The sequence below is a fragment of the Gobio gobio genome, assembly GCF_949357685.1.
Source record: "Gobio gobio genome assembly, chromosome: 19".
In the NCBI taxonomy this organism is placed as follows: Eukaryota; Metazoa; Chordata; class Actinopteri; order Cypriniformes; family Gobionidae; genus Gobio; species Gobio gobio.
In genome coordinates, this window is record NC_137112.1 from 49,082,032 (window position 1) to 49,096,307 (window position 14,276).

The 14,276-nt window shown below is 36.8% G+C and overlaps 2 protein-coding genes across 2 annotated transcripts in view; one reads left to right on the top strand and one right to left on the bottom strand.

The window, feature by feature from the left end:
* The window catches only part of vmac (vimentin type intermediate filament associated coiled-coil protein), a 29,829-nt gene extending 24,329 nt beyond the window's left edge, over window positions 1-5,500 (bottom strand). The window contains exon 1 of the mRNA XM_079843956.1: window positions 5,068-5,500. Within this exon, the coding sequence (XP_079700082.1) occupies window positions 5,068-5,258 (191 nt within the window). The 5' untranslated portion in view covers window positions 5,259-5,500. The remainder of the gene's footprint in view (window positions 1-5,067) is intronic.
* Window positions 5,501-8,411: 2,911 nt separating this feature from the next.
* On the top strand, window positions 8,412-13,219 carry ndufa11 (NADH:ubiquinone oxidoreductase subunit A11). The gene is made up of 4 exons (XM_079844519.1): window positions 8,412-8,531; window positions 10,744-10,836; window positions 12,784-12,906; window positions 13,010-13,219. The coding sequence occupies exons 1-4, from the start codon at window positions 8,453-8,455 to the stop codon at window positions 13,120-13,122; spliced, it is 408 nt and encodes a 135-aa protein (XP_079700645.1). The 5' UTR covers window positions 8,412-8,452; the 3' UTR covers window positions 13,123-13,219.
* The last annotated feature ends 1,057 nt before the right edge of the window (window positions 13,220-14,276 follow it).

The window sequence follows — 14,276 nt, forward strand, 5'->3', positions numbered from 1 at the left end:
TTTATAATTTATGTAGCCTACTTAAATGAGTAGCCTACTTATAAAACTTACATATTAAAATTAATGCATGTTAATTAAACTGTGATATGAAGTTGTTGATATGAAGGATCCTGCAAATGGTGAAATAACTGTATCTGAATATATATATATATATATATATATATATATATATATATATATTATATATATATATATATATATATATATATATATATATATATATATATATATATATATATATATATATATATATATATATATATATATATATATATATATATATATATATAATGAATATAAATATAAATGTATATAATATGAATATGAAATAATGTATATAAAATAACACTTTTTGTTTGCCCCACAGGATGTTCTCAATGGGAAACCAAAGTGGTTCCCCCAAACCCACCTGTGCCAGTCTACATGGACAATAAGCAACAGCAGACATTCTTTCTGAACCCCTCAAAGCTCTGCTGGATAAGTCTAAAACTCAACTGAACTTCACAGATGAAGTGGAGTTAATTTGTAGTTTTCGTTTCCTGAGGTGGGCCCAAACATGTTTGTCAATTGGATTGTTTGTATTATTGCCATACATGCAATGTTTTATATGTTAATTAATTAATGTATTAATTTATATGGACAGGCCATCATTCATGGCCTATGTGAGATGCAGGCATTGTCCTGGCAGGAGCTGAGGAGGTGTTCCTCAGTGGCCTTACTTATCACCCTAGGTATGCTTGTAATTTGCATTTGCAAAAAATATATAATTTATTATTACACAATATTTTTGACAATGGCAATTATTTTAGTGAAGTCGAGGAATTTGACAGAGCCATTGCCAAACGAATGAAAAAACAGTCACCTAGCAGAAAGTAAAGTTATTATTTTACCTTATGCAATTGAAGATGTAAAGTAAAGTCACTAACAAAATTCTTTCTTACTTTTTTATTTTCTTTGTCCTTTTTACAGCAACGTGATGTTTAGGTGATTGTTAAATAAAGTACAGAATTGTTTATTATTGGTGTTTTGTCTATTCTTATTTGAGTTAAGCTTTGCATTGCATTCAAAATATCAAAAAACAGGGTTTGTAATGTTAGCATGGTATGTTAATTAGACCATTAGCATAGGTTGAACTGAAAGAAACATTGGAATTTGAAAAACATTGAGGCAATATAATAATCACACAATATTAATATTGATAATAAGATAGTTCAATCTGTAATTGTATCTCTTCCATCAGTAATTTTCTTTCGATTAGGCTAGCCTACCACCCACACACAAAAAATAACTACTGGGTAATTTGTTAGTCAGAGAACACAGTGTGTTTTTTGGCACATGCACTGAGCAGGGAACGCAAATATGTTATTTTGTTATTATTTTGTGTTAATTTATTTGAAAAACTTTAAAAGAAGCGAGACCGTTATATTGCATCCGGAGTCTGAGAATGCGGGAGTCTGTGTGCAGGTGTTATACGATCTTCCGAACAGCAGGAGGCGCTGTCTCGAAAAACGAGGGGCCTGAGAATGCGGGACTCTGGGTGCGGGACTGTAGATGCAGCAGGGTCCGAGTCTGCAGCTTCATAATGTTGCTTAATTTTGACTTTATGATAATTGAAATGAGCTGATCAGTGATATAGTTGAATATTTAGTGTCCCCGACTGAGTCAAAAGTTGTAATGAATTGATGTTTGGCAGGAATTTGTGATGGGGATTAAGGAGCTTCCGAGAGTAGCCAGATTTATCCCTAAAATCATGTTGGCCATCACTGTGACGGCGTGTGATGAGGTGTACAGAAAGATCGCCTGCTGGCTAAACGACATGGGTGAGTGCGTTTATATCAGCGCTCGCTAGAATGTGTATCTCTGTGCTAAATTACTTAATTCGTTAATTAAAGGTGCACTATGTAAGAGTTTTGCGACAAAGTTCAGATTTTTCAACTCACGCCATTCGCACAAATCACACGTCAAACGCTCAATTCACGGCGTGTCATTCGCGTCTGGTTTGAACGCACCATTAGAGGTGCAGAACGCCACACAGCAACTTTTCGGCATCGCACCAATCAAAAATCAATCGTAATCATTACAAAATGCATAAAGATAAAGTGTCTAAAGGTGCGTTCACACCAGACGTGAATGAAGCGTTTCGCACGAGTGATTTACATGTTAAGTCAATGCAAAGACACAAATAGACATTCTGCAGCGCGATTTGCGCGAATGACGCGGCGATATTAAATCGATACCACACAGGGTCTGAATTTTGATGCGGGTATTGCGCATAATTTGACTCACTCTCGCAGGTTTTGGGTTTATGAAGCGGGAAATTAATGCAAATGTTTATTATTAAATAAATCAACAAAGATTATCAAATCAGTCATTTGGAAACTTTCTTGTAAGTAATTTCAGCATTACTGCGCGTCTCCATTCACTCAAAATTAGCAATTTGCTTCTGGCTTCAAAAGACATCGCACCTGCACTATAAAAGCATCTGCGCGCTCCGATTCAACACTTTCGCTTCCGTTTCGGGATAACTGACGTAAATCACTGCCCACGTCTTTTTAAACCTCGCCAATTTGAACATGCAAGCGATTTTATAGCATTCCGTAATACATATGGGACGAGAGCTCTTTGAGAGTTTTCTTTACGCTCAAACCAACAACAAACACACAAGCCTAAAGAGCTCGCGCATTCCAAATTAACCCTTTGACTGTCACCGTCCCACAGGTGGGACGCCTGGTGCTCTTTTTTTGATCGCCTTTTTTTCATATCATATATTTAAGTAATTATCACAAATTAGGTATCATTTGAAAGCTTACAAACTCAAAATTCATCCTGTGAAAACCATTTTGAAATCGGACATTGTGTTGCCATGGAAACGTTACTCTAAATTATTCTAGTGGGCTCCTCCCCTAGTGGGCGCTGTCATGTTTCAAATTACAACAATTATTTTAACTACTTTATATTCAAAATCTTTTCCAATCTTGACAAAACGCATATTGTCGGAAAGGTCTGAGTCTCAAGGGTCCATATTTGGTGACTGTTTTGTGATGGAAGTAATATTTGGACAGAAATTTACAGGAAAATGCATCAAAACAACAATAAATGGAATTTGAATGACACCCGGTGGCTATTTTTGGTACAGCACCCTAAACAAAATCTCATGGGGACTTCAATTTTTGTGATATCAACTTCAAATTTGGAACACAAATTGGTTAGACATATGGCTTTGATTTTATAGTAATTTTAGAGTAAATGCTTTTTTGTAAAATATATATTTTATATGAAATAAAAAATATTTAGTACAGTATTTTTCATTTACAGTAAATTTAAACTTCCATAACTATTTCATACTTTCATATTTTGAATTGCTTTCACTTCAGCAATAATCTGCAGGATGTCGTCTTTAAAACGAGACCAAACTTTGGTCTATATTCCAAAGCATTCTTGAATTACAGCCCTTTAAGTTTGGATAGTGCATTTTCATGTGTATTCTCAAAAAGGGGGGTGACAGTTAAGAGGTTAAGTTGTTTTTCCTTAGTCAAATACACACAAAATTATGTCAAAAATGTCAACCTTTAGTGAGTAATCACATAAACACAGTTGGTTATGTCTTTCGCGGATGTAAATAGTGCAATAGTATGCGTGCAAATATTATGAGGTCTAAACGTCACTGGTTGAAACGAACGCTGGAGATTTATTTATATTTAAACAATACGATCTTATGTACGTGCGTTGATCAGTGTTGAAAGAAAATAAATGTCTAAATTAGATCGTTTGAATGATCCACTCACCTGTTGATCTCTTACAAGTCAGGAATTAAGTGACGATGCTTGGCAAGGTTTGATGGTTCTTCAGCAGTTTTATAAGCAAAGTAATTCCAAATTTCACGTCTACTCTCTTTATTAATGAGTTTTGTGCGTGTTGAGTGAGACTCAACTGCTGTATTCATCTTGTTCTGTTGCCACATTTGCCGGTTTCACATCATTTTGGGTAGCGCGCTGCCACCTAGCGGTGAACTTCGGAGCAGCAGCATATACCGAAATGAGCAAAATCATGATATCGTACCGTTTGAAATAAAATATATACCGGTATTTTCCCAGTACCGGTATACCGCGCATCCCTAATGGCACGTGAATGCCGTGAGAAAATACCCGAGAAGGCTTGAAGAACTCAAATACACCATATCTTACTGCAGTCGTGTTTATTGTCGTCATGTTTAATCAAAGCGTTTCTATCTTCGTTTTATTCAGCTAGCTTCGCTTCACATTAGGGATTTCCTGAACACTATTACTTCTCTGACGCAAATGTGGAGTTTCTGCTCGAGGGCGCCCTCTGACTTCCAGTATGAATTAAACTTTTGGGTAGAAAATAAGAAAAATAATACTTCTAAATAAATTTATATGACAATCTATATGTTTTTCTTCAATGTAGCCTACAGGAGTTTTAATCCCCACAGTGGATGCATAAGAGGCTCATATTTCATAGACACAGATAAAAAGCACTGATTTCTTATAATATATTTTTTTACAATAAATCCTTAGACCTTTCTGATGATTTTTAGTCATAGGCTGTCTGCATATTAACAGGTAACCCATAATGTTTTAGTTTTCTGTCAAATATAAATATAATTTTTATACTGTTATATTTATTATTCAATGCTCCATATTATTTTTTTAATAATGAATGCTATTGTAATAGTAATATTTATTTATTTAGCCATAATAATAATCATAATTATTATTAGTAATATTAATATATAAAAACAAAATGTTATATACACACTTTTCATTTGTAAAATAAATAGATAATAGCATTTTAAACCGCAATCGCAAGTTTAACCAGAATAATCGCGATTAGATATTTTCCCCAAACCGCGATTAAAAACCGAACCGCGAGTGATTTTAACCATTACACCCCTTAATTCTAACTAAAGAGAAACAAAGCTAGTTCTATCCTGGGGTTAAGGACACCAAATCAACAGCTTTATTGCAGTTGGATATTTATGTTCCACTTTTACAGCAGCTTTTTTGATTTAGCACACATTTTACATGAACAACACGATAGTTCGCCTACTTGTCTTTGGCCTCCGTGATGTCTTGCGCGGTGGCTCTCAGCTGCTCGTCTTTGCGGATGAGACTCTCCGCCTGCTCCCGGACGGTCTTGTCCGCTTCCTCCAGCCTCAGCTCCAGGTCCGCGACCCGCCTGTGAAGCGCGGCCAGGTGCGCGTTCGCCTCTCGGATCTGCACCGGCGACGGGGACGACATGTCCGGGATACGGAAGACAAACGCACCGGTCCGGTAGCGCCTCTCTCATCCGCGATACCGTCGCGCTGCTGGGCTGATCATCTCTGAATGGAGCTGAATCTCGGCATGCGTGATACTACAGCCGCTACTCTTCAGTAAATCTTAATACAGTGACAACATGCGCAGTTATATGCAGACTTATAACATTGTCCTATAAAAGCAGGTGTTGCAGTTTTTGTTTTTCCATGCAGCTGACGTGTCATCTCCACCAACTTCATAGCAACCTGTAGCTGTTGCTGCCCCGGAAATTATATTTAGAGCGTCTTGCCCGTAGATCGGCGCGGCCGCCATCTTGCAACGGCCAATGGAGTCTCTAACGTCCGCACCTGGCGGCCATTTTGTCACAGGCAAGCTTTCTGGCGGGGCTCCTGGGCCCGTATTCATAAGAGTCCTCTCAGAAAACTCATAATTTAGCTTAAAAAAATTTACGTAGGAGTCTTAGCTTAAGAGCTATTCGGGACTGATCTGAGAGCAACTCTGAGCAAGGAAAATACAAAAGCTTTTATCTTAGTGAAGAGGCGGGGTCGCATGACACAGTCTTTTGAAGACGCTGATTGGTTGGTTGTCCAAAAAGGGGAAAAAAGGAGCGCTTTTAAGTATAGGGTCTATTCTAAGCCTTCACTTTGAAATTACAAGCGCAAATTGTCCTATTTTACCGTTCTCTCTCACCCACACACACACACACAATATATAAATGTACACTGAAAAATTAAATTAAGCATAATTAATTTGTGCTCGTTTAAATAATTTAAATTTATTTTTTTTATTTTAATTTGAAAAAATGAATTGGTTTTATGGGAATTGCATGTGTTTTTGTTTAAATTGAGATCAAATAAATTGATTGCGACCACTTACGATACATTTTTTTAGTAAATTCAACAAATCATTTTTTTCAGTGTATATAAATCCTTTTATTATTTATCATGCTGTTAATTTCCTATAAGGTATTTGATTGGCTTAGAATTATAAACTTTGCTCCACTCTTTCCAGTTCCACTGATTGCTGGCATGTCTATTTAATTGGTGGTTTGAAAGTTGGATTTAATGCAACAAACATGATCTAATCTAAAGCGTCTTATTAACTCACGATCATCCATCGTCTGCAACACATTTCTTCTCCCTCTTCGTCTTTCTGCCATTTTCTCCACTGCTAAAGAAACTCTTAAGCCTCTTAAAAGTCCTCGTCTGTGCTCCTAACAAATTTGACCTTAAGACCTCTTTTAAGGGTTAAGATACTTTCTGAATTACTTTTTCCTTTACTAGGATTTTTTAGTTAATTTTAAGAGTAAACGCCCACATTTCTTAGAATTTTCTTAGAATTTTGTCACTAGGAGCTGCTCTTTGCATTAAGATTCTTTATGAATACGGGCCCTGATGTAAGGCGAGTGATCTGAACACAAATACTCTTATCTCGCTGAAATCTTGACGGATTTACAAAACGTTTTCTTACAAACGTTATTAACGTGGCTATAATTATGGATGCTTGAACAAATTATGAATAATTATTCATAAGTATGCTGTGTCAAAATCTCTGAGGTTTATAACAAACCAAACAGTTTGAAAATCGGTAGAAAATTGAGTACACACACAAAGTACACACACCATTAAAACACAATGTTAGGAGTGAGCGAGATGACTGTGACAAGATGGCCGCCAGGTGCGGACGTCGACCTCCATTGGCCAGCAGTGCGTATATCTATCTATGCGTAGATCCGCATTCAGACATGTCGGCGCGTCCGCCATCTTGCAACGGTCAGCGTGTCGTCACTCACAGTTACAATCAATGACGCCACAACAGTGCGCAGCTTCTAGTTTGTTTAAACCGCGAGATTTAAATTCGCGAGGAAATTGGTTAACCTCTTACAGGTGACAATTGTATGTTTTTTTTAATATTTATATTTATATATTTTATATGTATAACTCAATTTGGCACTTTTTAATATTTTTACTTTTACTGTGGTGAATTTTTAATGTTGTGTCAGATGACGCCTTCGTCTTGTATTCTGTTAGTTTAGCAAAATCAACTGTTGAAGTATCGATATTTCATATCGATATTCATAAATGTGTCTAACTATGGTTGCAGAGTTAGCTTGATCTGGGGTGTTCTGTTCACGGACTGTTCCAATATGGCGGATGAATTGAAACGGCCACTAATTTTTTTAATTTTTTTTTTATTTCCAAAGATATACATTTTACATTTCAGAAAGATACAAATGTTTCATATATAATTCTTTGAAAATTTCCATAATATCATGAAACATAACATAATAAAAAAACATAATATAATAAAAAAAATTACAAAAAGGGTATACATGAGTATTTCTTTTCAAATTAAAGAAGAGGAGTTTAATACTTTGTAAATGTCCATAGTTCTTATTGCTTTGCGGTTTGAAAGTCCTTTGAGAGTTTTAAAATAAATCTTCATGTCAGCCTTGAAATGGGTGATGTTGGGAATCCTGTCAGACCATTTACATTTGTGTATGTAGAACTTACCGAGTAATATTATAAGATTTAATATAAAAACATGACTCTTTTCTATATCCTTTTTGTCATAATAAAAAAAATTAAATTAAAAATTAAACTGCCACTAATGAGTCTCTCTCTCTCTCTCTCTCTCTCTCTCTCTCTCTCTCTCTCTCTCTCTCTCTCTCTCTCTCAGTTTATTAGAAATGATTCTACCAGTAATTACAATATTTATAGTATATCTACCAGTATATTACAATTTCCGGCATCACTTACCTCATCAAAATAAAGACAACCACCCTGACATGAGCTTTATAGCTTGGATTTATTAATAAAATACAATCTGTGATTCATTATTTAAAACGATGTTAACATAAATTACGTACAGTCATGCCCCAAATGAGACTTTAAAGTTGCTTGGAGAAAAAAAAAAAGCCAAATAAGTTGCTACATGAAGACTCTTGGTCTTTATTTATGTATTTTTATGGCTTTTCCTAGTGTTAATGTTTGTGTTTTTAAATAGTTATGCTTGTCTTTTCTGATCGTGGATTGGTAAATTAGCCACGCGTTGCAGTTCCACGCCACGCCGACGGGGGGGCAAACAAACGCTTCTTAAACTTAAAATCACATCCATAACAGCGCTAGAAGAAACTCTCGCGATATCTCAGTCGTGTCCTTGATGTGCAGACAGAAATGGGCTACTGGGATCTAGAAGAGGGCAAAGACTGTATTTCCAAAACATGGATCACCACGAAAGTAGCCACAGCTATCGGTTAGTCTGATGGGGGTCCGCACTGACGGAGCGTGGTTTTAAACATTATGGGATATAAAGGCTAAGCTGTTAGCGTGTACACTCGATGTACTAGTGAATACAAGCGCACTATTTTCTCATATGTCTCATATTTAACTATAAAGTGCTTGTAGTTTGACTGCGCATTGATTTCCAGGACTGTTATTACTTTACAGTTGTTTATTTGTTTCATACAAACTGATTTGTTTTTTGTATGGCTCTCATAGTAAGGTGGATATCGAGATTGTACAACGTGAATCCATTGTCCAAACCGTGTTTTTGTCTTACCCTGAATCATTATGGTACACTTATAATGCGTGTTTTTATTGGGACTATTTCACACCGGAACCGCCATAGACATAAACAGAGAGAAGTAGATCCGGCTGCGATGTTCTTCCGCGAGACGCGTGCGGTTCTGTTTATTAACCGCTAGAAAGTGACGGACTGCAGCTTTAAAGTTACTTCACCGATTTAGCATTACGCTTTGTATCAGTATAAACCCGGTAGTATATTCAAATTATGGTACTTTCCCCCCTCATATCCCCCTGAGACGAGAGAATTATGTATTTTATTTCTGGAAAAAAATCCTCCGATGACGCAAATATCGTCATTTTGCATCATCGTAGGATTTTTTGGCTGGAGGCTAAAGACTACAGCCACTAGAAGAGCTAGTTCCGCATATTTGAAAGGATCTGTACGTTAAATAATGTTTTATCAGCAAAGCTCGGGAGGAGCACGTTCAGATAATGGACAAGAGTGGAGAGTTACTCAGCGCATATGCGTATTAACGTTAGCATAACACGACAAGTTAGCTTGTTACTTTGCCGTTTTACTGCTAACAACTATATCACTGTGTAAAGGATACTGTGTGATCAGAAATCGTGTCGATTAGCGAGAGTCTCGCCTATCTACTGTATCTTACCGTTCAGTACATAGATATGTATACATAGATGCCCCATTCGACCTCTCCAGGCACGTCGACTCGCCGCCATTTTAGAACGATCAACACACATCAACACTTCAGAGGCTGTCAATCATCACTCGCATAAAAAAACAACAGCCTCTGTAAAGCCCAGCGCGATTTAAATTCCCGAAGAAAATGGATCACCTTTCACAGGTGACAATGTGATGGTTTGTGTTTTCATATTTTAAATAAATGTTTAATAAGTTTTAATTTTGACTCATAATTTATAGTTTTCCATGTTCTTAAAAATGGTTTAAAATTATGATGTTGATAATTGACGCATTTTTGAGAATTTAAGATAATACCTATGATTATTACTTAAAACATGGGTTGAATAAATAGGCAAATTGATGTTTATTAAACACATCACTAGCTAATTTATAACTATTTTTATAATTTATTTACTTTGATGGCTGACTGGTTGATGGTTTATGATTTCTTTCCAATGAACTTGTTTATAATGAGTTATAATATTAATGATATTAAGAAAATGTAAAGATCTTTAATTAATATTTTTAAGAATATGCAGAATTATCTACCATTAATGATAAACGAAATCCTAACAGTCTATTGATGTATAGATATTAATTTCATACATGCTTGTGTATAACTACGCTTGCAGACGCACAGGCAACATTTGAATATTCACAAAGCGCGTTCACGGTTTGACCGTTCGAAAATGGCGGATGGCTAACGTATAGCGGCCCATAGAAACAGTCGCTAATGGGGCATCTACGTATAAATATCTATGGATTTCCATACTAGTGTTCTCTCCAAAATTCGGGTGGTTGATATCCCGCAGCCACTGTTTGCCTCGTTCTAAATTTTTAACCGGTAAATTATGAAAACTCACTGCTTGTCCTTTTCTGGTTTTGGCTGTACATCTCAAAGCAGCTTCGCACCATTTGGATGGACAATAAACTACTGTTAAAAGTAGTAGTTAAACTGTTAAAGTTATTTTAGGAACTAGCTCGTCACGGAGACTCACGATATAACGCCATCTTTTTAGTTTCCAGTCAACTGATGCTAGAACCGGTAGGCGTGGCTTTGGGAGTGGCCTCATAGGGCAGCGAAGCAAGTGCATTCTGGGAGTTGTTGTCTTTCATCCACATGAGCCAAAAACACATTTTCTGTCTTTTCTCGGTCTAAAAGGCCCCAACTTCACATTTCTACTACATAAGCACTGAAGTACGCCTTTAAATAACCTTTAATTCTGTTTTTGTTGTGCAGGGCTTGTGGGTTCTGCCTACCACATTGTGGCCTATCAGCCTGAAACCGCTGTCGAGGCTCTGACCAGAGCAACATCCGGCACGGTCACCATGGGTAAGACTAAAGAACCTGTGTGTGTGTGTGTGTGTGTGTGTGTGTGTGTGTGTGTGTGTGTGTGTGTGTGTGTGTGTGTGTGTGTGTGTGTGTGTGTGTGTGTGTGTGTGTGTGTGTGTGTGTGTGTGTGTGTGTGTGTGTGTGTGTGTGTGTAATAGTGGTGTAACGGTACACAAAACTGACGGTTCGGTACAGCAGATTTACAAAATTGCTTTTTTAAATTTTAATTAAACAGTGGTTGACTGAAAAAAAAGTGTCTGTCCTCAAATGAATTAAATTATAACTAAAAATGTATTGAAGATAATGTTGTAAATTATATAGCGAGCCCTTACTTGCACATTAAAGGGTTAGTTCACCCAAAACTGTAAATTGTGTCATTAATGACTGAGCCTCATGTGGTTGGACACCCGTCAGACCTCCGTTCATCTTCAGACACAAATGAAGATATTTTAGTGTAAATCTGATGCTCTGAAAGGCCTCCATTGGCTCAACTTTACACTCTCAAGACCCTTAAAAGACACTAAAGACTAAAGTTACAAAGTCCATCTCACTACAGCGGCTCTACAATAACTTTATGAATCGGCGAGAATAGTTTTTGTGTGCAAAAAAACCCTAAATAACGACTTGCATAGTGATGACGATTTCAAAATACGGCCTCATGAAGCTTTGAAGCGTTATGAATCAGTGAGTCGAATGATGATTCGGATCGCGTGTCAAACCGCCAAACTGCTGAAATTTGGCGATTCAAACCGCTGAATCGACTCACTGATTCATAACGCTCTGAACCGCTGAATCGACTCACTGATTCATAATGCTCTGAACCGCTGAATCGACTCACTGATTCATAACGCTCTGAACCGCTAGATCGACTCACTGATTCATAACGCTTCGAAGCTTCATGATGCCGTGTTTTGAAATCGTCATCACTATGTAAGTCGTTATTTAGGGTTTTTTTGCGCACAGAAACTATTCTCGTCTTCATAAAGTTATTGTAGAGCCGCTGTAGTGAGATGGACTTTGTAACTTTAGTCTTTAGTGTCTTTTAAGGGTCTTGAGAGTGTAAAGTTGAGCCAATGGAGGCCTTTCAGAGCATCAGATTTACACTAAAATATCTTCATTTGTGTCTGAAGATGAACGGAGGTCTGACGGGTGTCCAACCACATGAGGCTCAGTCATTAATCACACAATTTACATTTTTGGGTGAACTAACCCTTTAAAGGTTAACAACAGAGCCCAAACTATTAGCCTAAATTCAATTGCTATTTTTTTTTAAATATAATAATCACTCAAATAACACACAGTGCACAAACATGTGAATTTCACATAAGGCAGTTTTTGCAATAACTTCTAAATCTAATTATAAAATAGTTTTTTCTCCAATTCGTTGTTGAAATATAATCATTTATACATAGTGTGTCATTTTCATGACAGGTTTATTTAAACATACATGAAAAAATCAAGACATCACAAACAGGTTAAGTAGAATATAAAGAATATAACGGCTAATATAGTGCCTATGTTTAGTGAAAGAGTTGATTTCTCTAGTTGCCATGTCCAAGAGATTTCGAAACTCAACAAGGGGCGTGACATTTCCAAAACGCGCTCAAAGCAGTTGACCAATCACAACACATTGCTCCAGCCGACCAATCACAACACATTGCTCCAGCCGACCAATCAGAGCACATTGTGCTTTTCAAATGGAGGAAGACAGGAAGTAAACAGAGCGTTACTGACAGACTGGAAAGAGAGGAGCCGCAACAATACGGAACATTTTTTTTTTATTTATTCTAGTAGACCCCTAACAAAATCAAGACTTTGTAAAAGAGCATAATATGCCCTCTAGTGTCTTTAGTTGGCCTTGTTTACATATTAAATGTTGTACATTTTCATAACTCTAGATCAGATGAAAATACATTCAGTTGCTCTAGTAATTATTTCCCCTTTCAGCTGCCATGGGTGCCATCTTTGGAATGGCCACTTGTCTAAGTGCGCAGGCCAGAGATACACCTGACGACCCAACTAACTATTTCATTGGTGGATGTGCGTCAGGCATTTTCCTCGGGGCACGCAGTAAGTATCGCATCCGCATGCTCTTCGTAATCATTCGAGGTCACTGGTTTGTTTTTGATGATGGAAGAATCTAACAGTGTTTGCTGGTGTTTTTAATGTTTAGCCCACAGTGCTGTCACTGGGACGGTGGGCTGTTTGGGTCTGGGAACACTGGCTATGCTCACCAAGGCTGGGAAAATGGAAGGCTGGAGAATAACAGGACCCCCAAGGCTGTGACCTGATGTCCCCCAGCAGTTGATGTTCATATTGTATATTGCTCAAATAAATGTATTAAGACTCAAAATAAAACAATCTTTGGATGTGTTCGAAACAATTAGTATTTTATGCTTTGACTATATTTATTACAATGTGTCTTATGTCTGGTTTCAGAGGCAAGGCTGAGATTAAGCCAGGATTTAAGTAGCTTTTATAAACATGCAAGAAAAAAAAAGCAAGATGGCGCCGCCGAGTTCGGTCGCCGTCCAGGTCGCTCCGCTTAGACTGTGTTTTTATTTACTTTTTTTTATCTACTTTTGCTTTCTCTTTTTACACATAACGTCTGCACTGATGTATATTTTCATCTGTGTTGTATTTTTTCTTTTCTTTTTCTTAATATTGCACTGTCCATGGAGCGGACCTGACTTTCATTTCACTGCTGGTTATATATGCTCTATATAATTGTGTATGTGACAAATCTCTTGAATCTTGATGCCTTAGAAAAAAAAAACATTGGTGTGAATCTTGAGGCAAAACAATTACATATTTTAATAGATTGTTAAATGTCAGTTAAAACTCAAACATAGTTTGTGAAACTGGCCACATGTGGCTTATTAAATAATCAACATATTGCCATATTTGATCAGTACCGACATATAGCTTCGTGTGTATATTTATAATAGGATATATTGGTCAATATATTAGGTAGATAATAGATATTCCCTCTCTTTACAAAGAAAAGAAAAACTCGCCATGCTATCTAATACTGTGCCTGTAAACATGAAACCGTCACAAAAAGTTTAGTTGAAGTTGAAGTTTACCTCTTATATGTTTAAAATTCGCGATGTGTATCTTGACCTGAGGTGATGTCTTAGCATGCTAGCGCTAGCGGACTGGCGTCATTTATCAGGCGATGCACTTTTAATTCACAACCAATTACATTTAAAAAATGACTTTTGACAATTTCGTATATAACAATTTTGGATATAAAACCTACAGTTAAGCCGAGAGCACAAAATGGCAGTAGTTGAACAGGCGGAAAGAATAAGATTAACGGGAATAAACTCGAAACTAAATGAATACAAATGGGTCTTTGTTGGCCGAGACAGATTTGATGTTTTAATTACGTATTTTATAAATTTGCTTGCTGTTTTAAGTATCTATTGTTCTGTTTT

Excerpts from the sequence above, each read along its gene's own strand:
- ndufa11 (XM_079844519.1), top strand. The coding sequence starts at position 8,453 with ATGGGCTACTGGGATCTAGAAGAGGGCAAAGACTGTATTTCCAAAACA. Across the intron at positions 10,837-12,783 it reads ATCCGGCACGGTCACCATGG|CTGCCATGGGTGCCATCTTT; the intron begins GTAAGACTAAAG and ends TTCCCCTTTCAG. Across the intron at positions 12,907-13,009 it reads CATTTTCCTCGGGGCACGCA|CCCACAGTGCTGTCACTGGG; the intron begins GTAAGTATCGCA and ends TTTAATGTTTAG.